We start from the raw sequence: 16,028 nt of genomic DNA, 5'->3' as shown, positions 1-16,028 counted from the left end.
CCTCTCAGACACATGTTGCCTTAAAATAGGAATATTTTAATGAAAAAGTCTTGTTTTGTTCAATAGCTTCTTTACAACAGGACACGTGTTTTTAAATCAATGCAGCATTGTATTAATGGAGTGTGACACACCTCTGGAAATATACTGGATTTTAAATCAAGGAAACAGTTTAATAATACAATTTGGAGTAACTGGTTTACATGAGAGCTATGGAAAAAACCTCCATAAGACACATTTATTGTAATTTTTAAATACATATATTTTCACTCTATGGGAAAATGTAAGCATTGGGTGTAATAATGATTTAATGACGGTCCCTAAGTGAAGTGAAAGGAAGAGAGGAAGCTGCTCTCAGTGAAAAGGAGAATACATGTGTGTTTGTGTTGTTCCTCGTGCACACAGCTTCATCGCAGAGCCTCGTGCAGGGTGTTTGGCTGCAGGAAGACAACAGGTACTCAGGTCCACATCATGAATGAAAAACACCGCTTTCCTGCACGAGAATCGCGTGTTTTTGCATGAAATCTCACGTGTTTCACGCCTCCATTCATGATTGCATGCGCGTATTTGGAAACATCACACCGTGTTTCACCTTAAACTTGAACCCACGCGCATAACCTTGAGCCGGTGCGCGCACTGGAGACAACAGGTTCCTTACGCACGACTCTTTGCGCGTTCACGTGTCGTCATGTTTACAGGCAGTAACAGGGTTTTAATGTGTGCACGATTTCTGTTGTGTTTGGGTCAAATCTGACCGGTTTACTACTTTCATCAAATCATAGATATTGTGTTCAGAACAATCAACACAAATTAAACGTGTCTGTGACTCAGATGTGCAAATATTATCCATCAAGGGTAAGCCGAATCAAAGGGGGGGTCATAAAATATCTTAAATGTTAAAAACATATAAGGTCAAATTCTGCTCCTTAGACTTAATAAATAATAATACATGTTTTTTCTAATGGAAATCAGAAGCAACCCAAATAATAAGGAATTTGAAACAGGGTGTAATGTGTGCACGCGTGTTGCTGAATATCTGGATTGGATCCATAACGAGCATATGCGTGTGTGTGTGTGTGTGCGTGTGTGTGTGTGTGTGTGATGTGTGTGTGGTGTGTGTGTGTCCCCCTCAGACTGAGCGCACACACACACGTCAGCGCGAGGAGGGCTCTGTGAATGTGACAGTCCAGACAGCCGCGGCAGAGAGAGCACGCGGAAAGGTGAGGAGCGCAGCGGGGGGGGGAGGGCAACACAATGCCAGAAGAGCCAGCTCACCTGCAGACGTGACACGGAGTAACGAAGAAGAAGTAAAAAGAAAAGACTCAGAAAAGACGCGAAAGAGCCGGCGGAGGAGCGAGAGAGGAGCGTTGGAGAAGCGCAGAGGAGCGGCGGCGCCTTGAGGAACCTGGGGAACCATGACCGTGGTTCCCGGGGAGAACCTGGATGAGACTGTGGCTCTGGACCCGCAGCAGAGCACGAGGAACCATGACTGCTGCTGCGAGCGCGTGCTCATCAACATCTCGGGGCTGCGCTTCGAGACGCAGCTCCAGACGCTCGCGCGGTTTCCACAAACGCTACTGGGGAACCCGAAGAAAAGGATGCGTTTTTTCGATCCTCTACGCAACGAGTACTTCTTTGACCGCAACAGACCGAGTTTTGACGCGATTCTTTACTACTATCAGTCCGGGGGGAGGCTGCGGAGACCCGTTAATGTTCCCGTGGACATCTTCATGGAGGAGATCAAGTTCTACGAGTTAGGAGAAGAAGTGGTGGAGAACTTCAAGGAGGACGAGGGCTTCATAAAAGAGGAGGAGCGCCCCCTGCCGGAGAGCGACTTCCAGCGCCAGGTCTATGTCTGACACTCATTAAGAAAACTAAACCCATTGTGACCTTATAATCCTTCAAATAGTGACATAATTAAAAAGTCCTCTCCTGCTGATGTCCAGGTGTATATCAGTATGTAGTGTCTCTACTTTAAAGAGTCCTCTCCTGCTGATGTTCAGGTGTATATCAGTATGCAGTGTCTCTACTTTAAAGAGTCCTCTCCTGCTGATGCTCAGGTGTATATCAGTATGTAGTGTCTCTACTTTAAAGAGTCCTCTCCTGCTGATGTTCAGGTGTATATCAGTAATGTAGTGTCTCTACTTTAAAGAGTCCTCTCCTGCTGATGTTCAGGTGTATATCAGTATGTAGTGTCTCTACTTTAAAGAGTCCTCTCCTGCTGATGTTCAGGTGTATATCAGTATGTAGTGTCTCTACTTTAAAGAGTACTCTCCTGCTGATGTTCAGGTGTATATCAGTATGTAGTGTCTCTACTTTAAAGAGTACTCTCCTGCTGATGTTCAGGTGTATATCAGTATGTAGTGTCTCTACTTTAAAGAGTCCTCTCCTGCTGATGTTCAGGTGTATATCAGTATGTAGTGTCTCTACTTTAAAGAGTCCTCTCCTGCTGATGTGCAGGTGTATATCAGTATGTAGTGTCTCTACTTTAAAGAGTCCTCTCATGCTGATGTTCAGGTGTATATCAGTATGTAGTGTCTCTACTTTAAAGAGTCCTCTCCTGCTGATGTTCAGGTGTATATCAGTATGTAGTGTCTCTACTTTAAAGAGTCCTCTCCTGCTGATGTTCAGGTGTATATCAGTATGTAGTGTCTCTACTTTAAAGAGTCCTCTCCTGCTGATGTTTCAGGTGTATATCAGTATGTAGTGTCTCTACTTTAAAGAGTCCTCTCCTGCTGATGTTCAGGTGTATATCAGTATGTAGTGTCTCTACTTTAAAGAGTCCTCTCCTGCTGATGTTCAGGTGTATATCAGTATGTAGTGTCTCTACTTTAAAGAGTCCTCTCCTGCTGATGTTCAGGTGTATATCAGTATGTAGTGTCTCTACTTTAAAGAGTACTCTCCTGCTGATGTTCAGGTGTATATCAGTATGTAGTGTCTCTACTTTAAAGAGTCCTCTCCTGCTGATGTTCAGGTGTATATCAGTATGTAGTGTCTCTACTTTAAAGAGTCCTCTCCTGCTGATGTTCAGGTGTATATCAGTATGTAGTGTCTCTACTTTAAAGAGTCCTCTCCTGCTGATGTTCAGGTGTATATCAGTATGTAGTGTCTCTACTTTAAAGAGTCCTCTCCTGCTGATGTTCAGGTGTATATCAGTATGTAGTGTCTCTACTTTAAAGAGTCCTCTCCTGCTGATGTTCAGGTGTATATCAGTATGTAGTGTCTCTACTTTAAAGAGTCCTCTCATGCTGATGTTCAGGTGTATATCAGTATGTAGTGTCTCTACTTTAAAGAGTCCTCTCCTGCTGATGTTCAGGTGTATATCAGTATGTAGTGTCTCTACTTTAAAGAGTCCTCTCCTGCTGATGTTCAGGTGTATATCAGTATGTAGTGTCTCTACTTTAAAGAGTCCTCTCCTGCTGATGTTCAGGTGTATATCAGTATGTAGTGTCTCTACTTTAAAGAGTCCTCTCCTGCTGATGTTCAGGTGTATATCAGTATGTAGTGTCTCTACTTTAAAGAGTCCTCTCCTGCTGATGTTCAGGTGTATATCAGTATGTAGTGTCTCTACTTTAAAGAGTCCTCTCCTGCTGATGTTCAGGTGTATATCAGTATGTAGTGTCTCTACTTTAAAGAGTCCTCTCCTGCTGATGTTCAGGTGTATATCAGTATGTAGTGTCTCTACTTTAAAGAGTCCTCTCCTGCTGATGTTCAGGTGTATATCAGTATGTAGTGTCTCTACTTTAAAGAGTCCTCTCCTGCTGATGTTCAGGTGTATATCAGTATGTAGTGTCTCTACTTTAAAGAGTCCTCTCCTGTTGATGTTCAGGTGTATATCAGTATGTAGTGTCTCTACTTTAAAGAGTCCTCTCCTGCTGATGTTCAGGTGTATATCAGTATGTAGTGTCTCTACTAACTTTGAATGAACGGGTACTTTTATGATGTTTAGGGCATGTTATCTTCTTTTGACCTCCTGGTTGCAGTAACACTCACCTTTCTTTCTCCCCAGGTGTGGCTCCTGTTCGAGTACCCGGAGAGCTCGGGTCCGGCCCGAGGCATCGCCATCGTCTCCGTGCTCGTCATCCTCATCTCCATCGTCATCTTCTGCCTGGAGACGCTGCCCGAGTTTCGTGAGGATTCTCAGCAGCTGTTCCAGCAGGTAGAGAGGCTTTGAAGTGTCCTTCAGTAAAAAGTACCCATAACTAGCAGCTGCTTTAAAGAGTACCTGACCTCCCTTTATATTAATAGAACAATAATGTCATTGTTAGCTAATGAATGTTTCCATGCTGAACAACGGCAACATGACAACGTTTCCATTGGTCCCTCTTCTTTAGAGAAGACCAGGAAATGATGGATACACGGATCGTGTTCAAATCAATAGGCACGCAATGACTCTAAAGAATAATGATCACGCATCAAACACACATTCAGACTAAAGGAACCAGCTGTTTGGAAAATGAGAGAAGTAGAAAGTACAAGTATTTGAGTTCAACATGTAAGAAGTAGAAAGTACAGGTATTTGAGTTCAACATGTAAGAAGTAGAAAGTACAGGTATTTGAGTTCAACATGTGAGAAGTAGAAAGTACAGGTATTTGAGTTCAACATGTAAGAAGTAGAAAGTACAGGTATTTGAGTTCAACATGTAAGAAGTAGAAAGTACAGGTATTTGGGTTCAACATGTAAGAAGTAGAAAGTACAGGTATTTGGGTTCAACATGTAAGAAGTAGAAAGTACAGGTATTTGGGTTCAACATGTAAGAAGTAGAAAGTACAGGTATTTGGGTTCAACATGAGAGAAGTAGAAAGTACAGGTATTTGAGTTCAACATGTAAGAAGTAGAAAGTACAGGTATTTGGGTTCAACATGTAAGAAGTAGAAAGTACAGGTATTTGTGTTCAACATGTAAGAAGTAGAAAGTACAGGTATTTGGGTTCAACATGTAAGAAGTAGAAAGTACAGGTATTTGGGTTCAACATGAGAGAAGTAGAAAGTACAGGTATTTGAGTTCAACATGTAAGAAGTAGAAAGTACAGGTATTTGAGTTCAACATGTAAGAAGTAGAAAGTACAGGTATTTGGGTTCAACATGTAAGAAGTAGAAAGTACAGGTATTTGAGTTCAACATGTAAGAAGTAGAAAGTACAGGTATTTGAGTTCAACATGTGAGAAGTAGAAAGTACAGGTATTTGGGTTCAACATGTAAGAAGTAGAAAGTACAGGTATTTGGGTTCAACATGTAAGAAGTAGAAAGTACAGGTATTTGGTTCAACATGTAAGAAGTAGAAAGTACAGGTATTTGTGTTCAACATGTAGAGAAGTAGAAAGTACAGGTATTTGAGTTCAACATGTAGAAGTAGAAAGTACAGGTATTTGGGTTCAACAATGTCAAGAAGTAGAAAGTACAGGTATTTGGTTCAACATGTAAGAAGTAGAAAGTACAGGTATTTGGGTTCAACATGTAAGAAGTAGAAAGTACAGGTATTTGTGTTCAACATGTAAGAAGTAGAAAGTACAGGTATTTGAGTTCAACATGTAAGAAGTAGAAAGTACAGGTATTTGGAGTTCAACATGTAAGAAGTAGAAGTACAGGTATTTGAGTTCAACATGTAAGAAGTAGAAAGTACAGGTATTTGAGGTTCAACATGTAAGAAGTAGAAAGTACAGGTATTTGAGTTCAACATGTAAGAAGTAGAAAGTACAGGTATTTGAGTTCAACATGTAAGAAGTAGAAAGTACAGTATTTGGGTTCAACATGTAAGAAGTAGAAAGTACAGGTATTTGAGTAACATGAAGAGTAGAAAGTACAGTATTTGAGTTCAACATGTAAGAAGTAGAAAGTACAGGTATTTGAGTTCAACATGTAAGAAGTAGAAAGTACAGGTATTTGGGTTCAACATGTAGAAGTAGAAAGTACAGGTATTTGTGTTCAACATGTAAGAAGTAGAAAGTACAGGTATTTGAGTTCAACATGTAAGAAGTAGAAAGTACAGGTATTTGGGTTCAACATGTAAGAAGTAGAAAGTACAGGTATTTGAGTTCAACATGTAAGAAGTAGAAAGTACAGGTATTTGAGTTCAACATGTAAGAAGTAGAAAGTACAGGTATTTGAGTTAACATGTAAGAAGTTAGAAAGTACGGTTTGGGTTCAACATGTAAGAAGTAGAAAGTACAGGTATTTGAGTTCAACATGTAAGAAGTAGAAAGTACAGGTATTTGAGTTCAACATGTAAGAAGTAGAAAGTACAGATATTTGGGTTCAACATGTGAGAAGTAGAAAGTACAGGTATTTGAGTTCAACATGTAAGAAGTAGAAAGTACAGATATTTGGGTTCAACATGTAAGAAGTAGAAAGTACAGGTATTTGAGTTCAACATGTAAGAAGTAGAAAGTACAGGTATTTATGTTCAACATGTAAGAAGTAGAAAGTACAGGTATTTGAGTTCAACATGTAAGAAGTAGAAAGTACAGGTATTTGAGTTCAACATGTAAGAAGTAGAAAGTACAGGTATTTGAGTTCAACATGTAAGAAGTAAAGTAAAAAGTCATTACCAGAAAAATGTACTTAGACAGACAGATGGACAGATAAGTACTTTATTGATCCCAATTTGGGAAATGTTTGCGTTGCTGCAGCATAAAAACATAAATAAGTTAAGATACTGGAAATAAACAGTCCAAAATATTCTGAAATAAAATAGCATTAAACAGTTTAAAACATTTATATACATGTGGAAAAAATATTTTAAAAACTTTTTTTAAAGGTGTTGATGAAAAACATCAATATATCACAGGTCTCAGATATATCCAGAGCCTGTCTCTGATTGGCTGAAACACCAAACAGATCATTGCAGCATTACCCATAATCCCCTCTGTTTCAGCCCTGTTTCCAAAGTGCTGATTCTCTGTCTGTTACTTTAGATGAAAATAAGGAGCCCCTCCCCACGCCCCTCTGAGAGAGATCTGGTTACAAAGAACTCAATGGTGCTCTAGGAGGAGATTCAGGTGATAGGGGGGGGGGGGGGGGGTTACCTTGGTTGCTGATTGGCTAATGGTTACACAAGACAACACATCGTTATGACTTCATCAAGTGGCCAAAATCTGATCAGCTCATTTTCAGCATTTAGCTGAGGCTAGACAGAGCCTTCTCAGTGGCAGCTCCTAGGCTCTGGAACTCCCTCCCCCAAGATCTCCGTGACTCTGAGTCCCTCACAGTCTTTCAGTCTCACCTCAAAACACATATTTTCAACTCTGTCTACCCATAAGCCCCCCCCCCCTCTCAATCAACTTCCTCTTGACTGCCTTTTTATTTTTTACTTACTTGTTTGCCTGTCCTTGTTTGTCTACCTTCCCTCATACTGTGAAGCGTCTTTGAGTTGTGAAAAGCGCTATATAAATAAAATGCATTATTATTATTATTATTAAGGACAGGTTGTTATCTAGGGTCACACCCAGATTCCTTGCAGTCTGAGTCGGGGAAACAACTGAGGTGCCGATGTTGATTGTTAGGTCAAGAGTGGGACAATCTTTTCCCGGAAGGAGGAGCAGCTCAGTCTTGTCAAGGTTGAGCTTGAGGTGGTGAGCAGACATCCACTGAGAGATGTCAGCTAGACAAGCAGAGATGCGTGCGACGACCTGGGTCTCTGAGCGGGGAAAGGACAGAAATGAAAAACCATGCGGGCTAATGACTGATCCGAGCGAGTTTGTGTACAAGGAGAAGAGGAGGGGACCAATAACAGAGCCCTGAGGGACCCCTGTAGTTAATTGACAAGGGTCGGACTCAGACCCTCTTCAAGTCACCCTGTAGGTGCGGTCTTTGAGGTATGAGGTGAGGAGGGAAAGTGCAGAGCCTGAAACTCCAAGTTCTTAGAGAGTGCGAAGGAGGATCTGATGATTCACCGTGTCGAATGCAGCAGACAGGTCCAACAGGATGATGACAGAGGAGAGGGATGCAGTTTTGGCAGTGTGCAGTTCCTCAGAGACAGCAATGAGAGCAGTTTCTGTGGAGTGACCTGCCTTGAAACCAGACTGGTGCGGATCCAGAAGGTTGTTCTGATTGAGATAACAGGAGAGTTGTTTAAAGACAGCGCGTTCAAGTGATTTAGACAGGAACGGGAGGAGAGAGACAGGCCTGTAGTTTATAACATCAGACGGGTTGAGAGTGGGTTTCTTTAGGAGAGGGTTTACTCTTGCCTCCTTGAGACTGTTTGGAAAGTGACCAGAAGTTAGAGAAGTGTTGATGAAATGGGTGAGAAACGGTAGAATATCAGGAGCGATAGTCTGAAGGAGGTTTGAAGGGATAGGGTCCAGAGGACAGGTGGTAGGGCGGGCAGAGGTAATGAGGGTAAGAACCTCACTTTGAGAGAGAGGGGAAAAGGAGGTCAGTGTGTGGGTGGAAGGAAGGTCTGGTGACCCAGCGGTGAGTAGAGGTGAGTCAGAAAAAGCACAGTTACAGCCAAGTGCTCGACTCAGTCTGTGTAACAGGTTTATATTTAGCAGATCTGAGAATTTCAAAATCTCCCAAAAGCACAATTTGAGTTAGAATAACTATAGAACATTTATACAGAGTAGAATAAATGAAACAGAGGTCTATTTAAACAAAAATATAACTTACAGAGATTGCTGAGTCAGCAGGTATTGTCCTCACCTGGTCAGGGTTAGCACAGACACTGGTTCCTGACACTTTCAGAGTCTCTTTCCACAGAGGGGACACATGTTGATGTAGAAGAGACATGAAGAAGAGGGGACACATGTTGATGTAGAGGAGACATGAAGAAGAGGGGACACATGTTGATGTAGAAGAGACATGAAGAAGAGGGGACACATGTTGATGAAGAAGAGACATGAAGAAGAGGGGACACATGTTGATGAAGAATAGACATGAAGAAGAGGGGACACATGTTGATGTAGAAGAGACATGAAGAAGAGGGGAACACATGTTGATTGTAGAAGAAGACATGAAGAAGAGACGACACATGTTGATGTAGAAGAGACATGAAGAAGAGGGGACACATGTTGATGTAGAGGGACATGAAGAAGAGGGGACACATGTTGATGTATAAGAGACATGAAGAAGAGGGGACACATGTTGATGTATAAGAGACATGAAGAAGAGGGGACACATGTTGATGTAGAAGAGACGTGAAGAAGAGGGGACACATGTTGATGTAGAAGAGACATGAAGAAGAGGGGACACATGTTGATGTATAAGAGACATGAAGAAGAGGGGACCCATGTTGATGAAGAAGAGACATGGAGAAGAGGGGACACATGTTGATGTAGAAGAGACATGAAGAAGAGGGGACACATGTTGATGTAGAAGAGACATGAAGAAGAGGGGACACATGTTTGATGTAGAAGAGACATGAAGAAGAGGGGACACATGTTGATGTAGAAGAGACATGAAGAAGAGGGGACACATGTTGATGAAGAAGAGACATGAAGAAGAGGGGACACATGTTGATGTAGAAGAGACATGAAGAAGAGGGGACACATGTTGATGAAGAAGAGACCTGAAGAAGAGGGGACACATGTTGATGTAGAAGAGACATGAAGAAGAGGGGACACATGTTGATGAAGAAGAGACATGAAGAAGAGGGGGACACATGTTGATGAAGAAGAGACAGAAGAAGAGGGGACACATGTTGATGTCGGAGAGACATGAAGAAGAGGGGACCATGTTGATGTATAAGAGACATGAAGAAGAGGGGACACATGTTGATGAAGAAGAGACATGAAGAAGAGGGGACACATGTTGATGTAGAAGAGACATGAAGAAGAGGGGACACATGTTGATGTAGAAGAGACATGGAGAGGTGGATCTTAAATAATAGGTGACCTCTAAATACAGTAACAAAGTATTTTTCCTCCCCCCCCCCTGTCCTCAGGTGAACGGCACCTCGACTCGAGTGAAGAAGCCGAACCCCTTCACCGACCCGTTCTTCATCGTGGAAACGCTCTGCATCATCTGGTTCTCCTTCGAGCTGCTGGTTCGATTCCTGGCGAGCCCGAGCAAAGCGGCGTTCTTCAGGAACATCATGAACACCATCGACATTGTGGCCATCATACCGTACTTCATCACGCTGGGTCTGGAGCTGGCGGAGCACCAGGGGAACGGGCAGCAGGCCATGAGCCTGGCCATCCTGAGGGTCATCCGCCTGGTCAGGGTCTTCAGGATCTTCAAGCTGTCCCGACACTCCAAGGGGCTACAGATCCTCGGGAAGACCCTGCAGGTGGAGTACTACACACCTAGGATACGACACTACATTACTACTTTTGTGAGGGGAGTTAGAGAAGTGATTTTTAACCAGTGTGCCGAGAGGATTGTACAATTTCTCAACTTAATCCGTCCAAAAGATATTATGTAGTCGCTGTAGAGCCTCTGTGTCTGGATAAGTAACTCCCAGGCCAGTGGGGGCAGTAGGGAGGGCGTCAATGACCTTGTTAATTAAAGCCTGTAGAGCAGGGGTGTCAAACTCAAGGCCCGGGGGCCAAATCCGGCCCCTGACTTCATTTTCTGTGGCCCCACAAGAGCTTGCAAAGAATATGATATGTTTATTATACGGTTACATGATTTACAGAAGCACGTTGCCCATAAACTACATGTCCCACAATGCATCTCAAATTAGACTTTTTTTTCTCAGAATTTGACTTTCTGCCTTCTAAATATGCCTTTTTTCTTATAATGTGCCCTTTTCTCAGATTTTGACTCTTTTTTTAAAAAATTACTTTTTTTTAAAATGTCACTTCTTTTAAAAAAAAAATTCACTTGATTTCGACTTTTTTTTCAGCTTTTCTTTTGAAATCATTTTGTGACATTCTCACTGAAGAGACTTGCAATGATTTGCCCCAGACTTCTGCTTTCAGACGTAGTTAATTATGAAGTTATTAACCTATCCAATAATAATTCAATGCAGAGGCAATAATGTAATATAATAATACATTATTTGATATATATATTTATATTTAAGTTACAACCGGTCCTTTGAGTGCAGCCATAATACTGATGTGGCCCGCGATTAAATTGAGTTTGACCCCCCTGCTGTAGAGGTTGTGGGGACAAAACGAACAGCGATGGATGAATAATTGAAAAGGAAATATGCAGACTGAACCGGATCCTGCACACAATCCTAAGTCAGATGTAGAGCCTGGTTTTAGTGGTGCTGGAAGAGAAGAGGGGCGGGGAGCTCGAGGGAATACAGAGAAAGTTTTCCTTTTTTAAAAATGTACTTTCCAAACTAAACAATGATCAAAAAACCTTCAAAGGTGTCTGAGATCTCAACGATGAAGCGGCTGAACTCAGAGCCAGATTGAGAGACTAGTCATTACATATCAATACGTTGTGTTGGACTACAGTCAGTCATTAAGGTTTCTCTTGGTTGATGGTGGGCCGCCGCTCAAAACAGGTCAAAAACACGGAACTGGACAACACCCTCAGAGAGTAAAATAACTATTTGTGCATTAGCAGATGTCTAGGGTATTGGGCGATGTTACACAACAACAACAACAACAACAACAACAACAACAACAACAAACTAGCTGAGAGAGGACATTAGGAGCATGTCAGTGTGACCCTGAGATACCAGGTTTATAAAAAGAGGCTAATATGAGTAAGTCCAACCTCCTGGTAGCAGATACAGGAGCAAGTGCAATACTCTTTTATTTACCTAACTCATGTACACTTGAACATAGAACTTTTGAAAGACCCTGTATCCCCCGTAACCCCTGTATACCCTGTATCCCCCGTATCCCCTGTATCCCCTGTATCCCCCGTATCCCCTGTATCCCCCGTATACCCCGTATCCCCTGTATACCCTGTATCCCCTGTATCCCCTGTATCCCCCGTATCCCCTGTATCCCCCGTATACCCCTGTATCCCTGTATACCCCGTATACCCCGTATCCCCTGTATACCCCGTATCCCCTGTATCCCCTGTATACCCCGTATCCCCTGTATCCCCTGTATCCCCTGTATACCCCGTATACCCCGTATCCCCTGTATCCCCTGTATCCCCTGTATCCCCTGTATCCCCTGTATCCCCTGTATCCCCTGTATACCCCGTATACCCCGTATCCCCTGTATACCCCGTATCCCCTGTATCCCCTGTATACCCCGTATCCCCTGTATCCCCTGTATCCCCCCAATCCCCTGTATCCCCTGTATCCCATGTATCCCCCGTATCCCATGTATCCCCTTTTCCCCCCAATCCCCTGTATACCCTGTATACCCTGTATCCCCCGTATCCCATGTATCCCCTTTTCCCCCCAATCCCCTGTATCCCCTGTATACCCTGTATACCCTGTATCCCCTGTATCCCCCTGTATCCCCCGTATCCCCTGTATCCCATGTATCCCCTTTTCCCCCCAATCCCCTGTATCCCCCGTATCCCATGTATCCCCTTTTCCCCCCAATCCCCTGTATACCCTGTATACCCTTTTCCCCCCAATCCCCTGTATCCCCTGTATCCCCTGTATCCCCTGTATCCCCTGTATCCCCTGTATCCCCCGTATCCCCTGTATCCCCCGTATACCCCTGTATACCCTGTATACCCTGTATCCCCTGTATCCCCCGTATCCCCCGTATCCCCTGTATACCCTGTATCCCCTGTATCCCCTGTATCCCCCGTATCCCCTGTATCCCCCGTATACCCCTGTATACCCTGTATCCCCTGTATACCCTGTATACCCCGTATCCCCTGTATACCCTGTATCCCCTGTATACCCCGTATCCCCTGTATCCCCTTTTCCCCCCAATCCCCTGTATCCCCTGTATCCCCCGTATCCCCTGTATCCCCCGTATACCCCTGTATACCCTGTATCCCCTGTATACCCTGTATACCCTGTATCCCCTGTATCCCCTGTATCCCCTGTATCCCATGTATCCCCTTTTCCCCCCCAATCCCCTGTATCCCCCGTATACCCTGTATCCCCCGTATCCCATGTATCCCCTTTTCCCCCCAATCCCCTGTATCCCCTGTATCCCCCGTATCCCCTGTATCCCCTGTATCCCCTTTTCCCCCCAATCCCCTGTATACCCTGTATCCCCTGTATCCCCCGTATCCCCTGTATCCCATGTATCCCCTTTTCCCCCCAATCCCCTGTATACCCCGTATCCCCTGTATCCCCCGTATCCCCTGTATCCCCTGTATCCCATGTATCCCCTGTATCCCCTGTATCCCCCGTATCCCCTGTATCCCCCGTATCCCATGTATCCCCTGTATCCCATGTATCCCCCGTATCCCCTGTATCCCCCGTATCCCCTGTATACCCTGTATCCCCCGTATCCCCTGTATACCCTGTATCCCCTGTATCCCATGTATCCCCCGTATCCCCTGTATACCCTGTATCCCCCGTATCCCCTGTATCCCCCGTATCCCCTGTATCCCCCGTATCCCATGTATCCCCCGTATCCCATGTATCCCCTTTTCCCCCCAATCCCCTGTATACCCTGTATCCCCCGTATCCCATGTATCCCCCGTATCCCCTGTATCCCCCGTATCCCATGTATCCCCCGTATCCCCTGTATACCCTGTATCCCCCGTATCCCATGTATCCCCCGTATCCCCTGTATACCCCGTATCCCATGTATCCCCTGTATCCCCCGTATCCCCCGTATACCCTGTATCCCCTGTATCCCCCGTATCCCATGTATCCCCTGTATACCCCGTATCCCCCGTATCCCATGTATCCCCTGTATACCCCGTATCCCCTGTATCCCATGTATCCCCCGTATCCCCTGTATACCCTGTATCCCCCGTATCCCCTGTATACCCTGTATCCCCTGTATCCCATGTATCCCCCGTATCCCCTGTATACCCTGTATCCCCCGTATCCCCTGTATCCCCTGTATCCCCCGTATCCCATGTATCCCCTGTATCCCCTTTTCCCCCCCAATCCCCTGTATCCCCTGTATCCCCCGTATCCCATGTATCCCCTGTATACCCTGTATCCCCCGTATCCCATGTATCCCCCGTATCCCCTGTATCCCTGTATCCCCCGTATCCCCTGTATACCCCGTATCCCATGTATCCCCCGTATCCCCTGTATCCCCCGTATCCCATGTATCCCCTGTATACCCTGTATCCCCCGTATCCCATGTATCCCCCGTATCCCCTGTATACCCTGTATCCCCCGTATCCCCTGTATACCCCGTATCCCATGTATCCCCCGTATACCCTGTATCCCCTGTATCCCCCGTATCCCATGTATCCCCTGTATACCCCGTATCCCCCGTATCCCATGTATCTCCTGTATACCCCGTATCCCATGTATCCCCTGTATCCCCCGTATCCCATGTATCCCCTGTATCCCCTGTATCCCCCGTATCCCATGTATCCCATGTATCCCCCGTATCCCATGTATCCCCTGTATACCCCGTATCCCCCGTATCCCATGTATCCTCTGTATCCCCTGTATACCCCGTATCCCCCGTATCCCATGTATCCCCTGTTTACCCCGTATCCCATGTATCCCCCGTATCCCCTGTATACCCTGTATACCATGTATCCCCTGTATCCCCCGTATCCCCTGTACCCCCCCACAATGATTGTTTACGTCTGTTTTTCCGTCACTGTGAAAGGGTACAATCCAAAATCTCGTAGCATATTGTTGTACAGAGACACAGTGTCTGTGTCCTCTCCCCCTGTTGGACTTTGTGATCTGAACACTTGTTTCTCCTCCAGGCCAGCATGAGGGAGCTGGGCCTTCTCATCTTCTTCCTCTTCATCGGAGTCATCCTCTTCTCCAGCGCCGTGTATTTCGCAGAAACAGACGACCCAGATTCAGGTTTCGCCAGCATCCCGGACGCCTTCTGGTGGGCCGTGGTCTCCATGACGACGGTGGGATACGGAGACATGTGTCCGGTGACCATCGGAGGAAAGATCGTGGGTTCGCTGTGCGCCATCGCCGGGGTTTTAACCATCGCTCTGCCCGTTCCTGTCATCGTGTCCAACTTCAACTACTTCTACCACCGCGAGACGGACCACGAGGAGCAGTTCCAGTACAAACACGTGACCTGTGGACAGCAGTTTGAGATCAACAGTGACAACAAGGACGAGTTCCTGGAGAGCAGCGAGGAGGACGAGGAGTCTCTGAAACACACCAACTGCAGCCCGAGGAAGGCCTACACAGGGAAGCTCACCGACGTCTGAGGGGGGGATGTTGGGGTCTTTGGGGATAGAGTTACGCAGCAACAAGGATTGAAGTTTAGCACCAAGACAAGGACTCATTTAGGAGGGATTGCACTCCTCATATACCCAAACACTGTTCTTCCATTACACACTGCGGGCGGGAGAAAGGGGTCCCCGTTTGCACCAAGACAAGGATTCATTTAGGGGTTAGGGTCCTCTTTTATACCCAAAACTGTTCTTCCTTTACACAAGGCCTGAGTGGAGAAAGGGGAACGTTTAGCCGTGTACCCAAACAACTGATATCCATTACACTGTGGGAGAGAGGAAGAGATGACATGGATTCATTCAGGGGTTAGGGTCCTCGTTATACCCAACAACTGGATTATAATCAGAGGGGGAGGAAGTACTCTGGTCTTGAGTAAAAGTAGAAGTACTCAGATCTTGTACTTGAGTAAAAGTAGAAGTACTCAGGTCTTGTTTTTGAGTAAAAGTAGAAGTACTCAGATCTTGTACTTCAGTAAAAGTAGAAGTACTCAGATCTTATACTTCAGTAAAAGTAGAAGTACTCAGATCTTGTTCTTGAGTAAAAGTAGAAGTACTCAGATCTTGTACTTCAGTAAAAGTAGAAGTACTCAGATCTTATACTTCAGTAAAAGTAGAAGTACTCAGATCTTATACTTCAGTAAAAGTAGAAGTACTCAGATCTTGTACTTGAGTAAAAGTAGAAGTACTCAGGTCTTGTTCTTGAGTAAAAGTAGAAGTACTCAGATCTTGTACTTCAGTAAAAGTAGAAGTACTCAGATCTTATACTTCAGTAAAAGTAGAAGTACTCAGATCTTGTTCTTGAGTAAAAGTAGAAGTACTCAGATCTTGTACTTGAGTAAAAGTAGAAGTACCAGAGTGTAGGAATA

The 16,028-nt window shown here is 44.6% G+C and overlaps 1 protein-coding gene across 1 annotated transcript; it reads left to right on the top strand.

The window, feature by feature from the left end:
- Window positions 1-408: 408 nt before the first annotated feature.
- LOC117537857 (potassium voltage-gated channel subfamily A member 3) lies at window positions 409-15,600 on the top strand. The gene is made up of 5 exons (XM_034203235.1): window positions 409-451; window positions 1,131-1,844; window positions 4,007-4,156; window positions 9,878-10,222; window positions 14,671-15,600. The coding sequence occupies exons 2-5, from the start codon at window positions 1,413-1,415 to the stop codon at window positions 15,136-15,138; spliced, it is 1,395 nt and encodes a 464-aa protein (XP_034059126.1). The 5' UTR covers window positions 409-451; window positions 1,131-1,412; the 3' UTR covers window positions 15,139-15,600.
- The last annotated feature ends 428 nt before the right edge of the window (window positions 15,601-16,028 follow it).

This window comes from Gymnodraco acuticeps, unplaced genomic scaffold (genome assembly GCF_902827175.1).
Source record: "Gymnodraco acuticeps unplaced genomic scaffold, fGymAcu1.1, whole genome shotgun sequence".
Lineage (NCBI taxonomy): Eukaryota > Metazoa > Chordata > Actinopteri > Perciformes > Bathydraconidae > Gymnodraco > Gymnodraco acuticeps.
The sequence above is the reverse complement of the archived record's forward strand: the minus strand, read 5'-3'. Positions and strand labels throughout refer to the sequence as shown.

What these genes read in the sequence shown, in the direction of transcription:
- LOC117537857 (XM_034203235.1), top strand. Translation starts at nt 1,413, where the DNA reads ATGACCGTGGTTCCCGGGGAGAACCTGGATGAGACTGTGGCTCTGGAC. An exon ending in AGAGCGACTTCCAGCGCCAG is followed by an intron (nt 1,845 to 4,006) that starts GTCTATGTCTGA and finishes CTTTCTCCCCAG; the next exon opens with GTGTGGCTCCTGTTCGAGTA. An exon ending in CTCAGCAGCTGTTCCAGCAG is followed by an intron (nt 4,157 to 9,877) that starts GTAGAGAGGCTT and finishes CCCTGTCCTCAG; the next exon opens with GTGAACGGCACCTCGACTCG.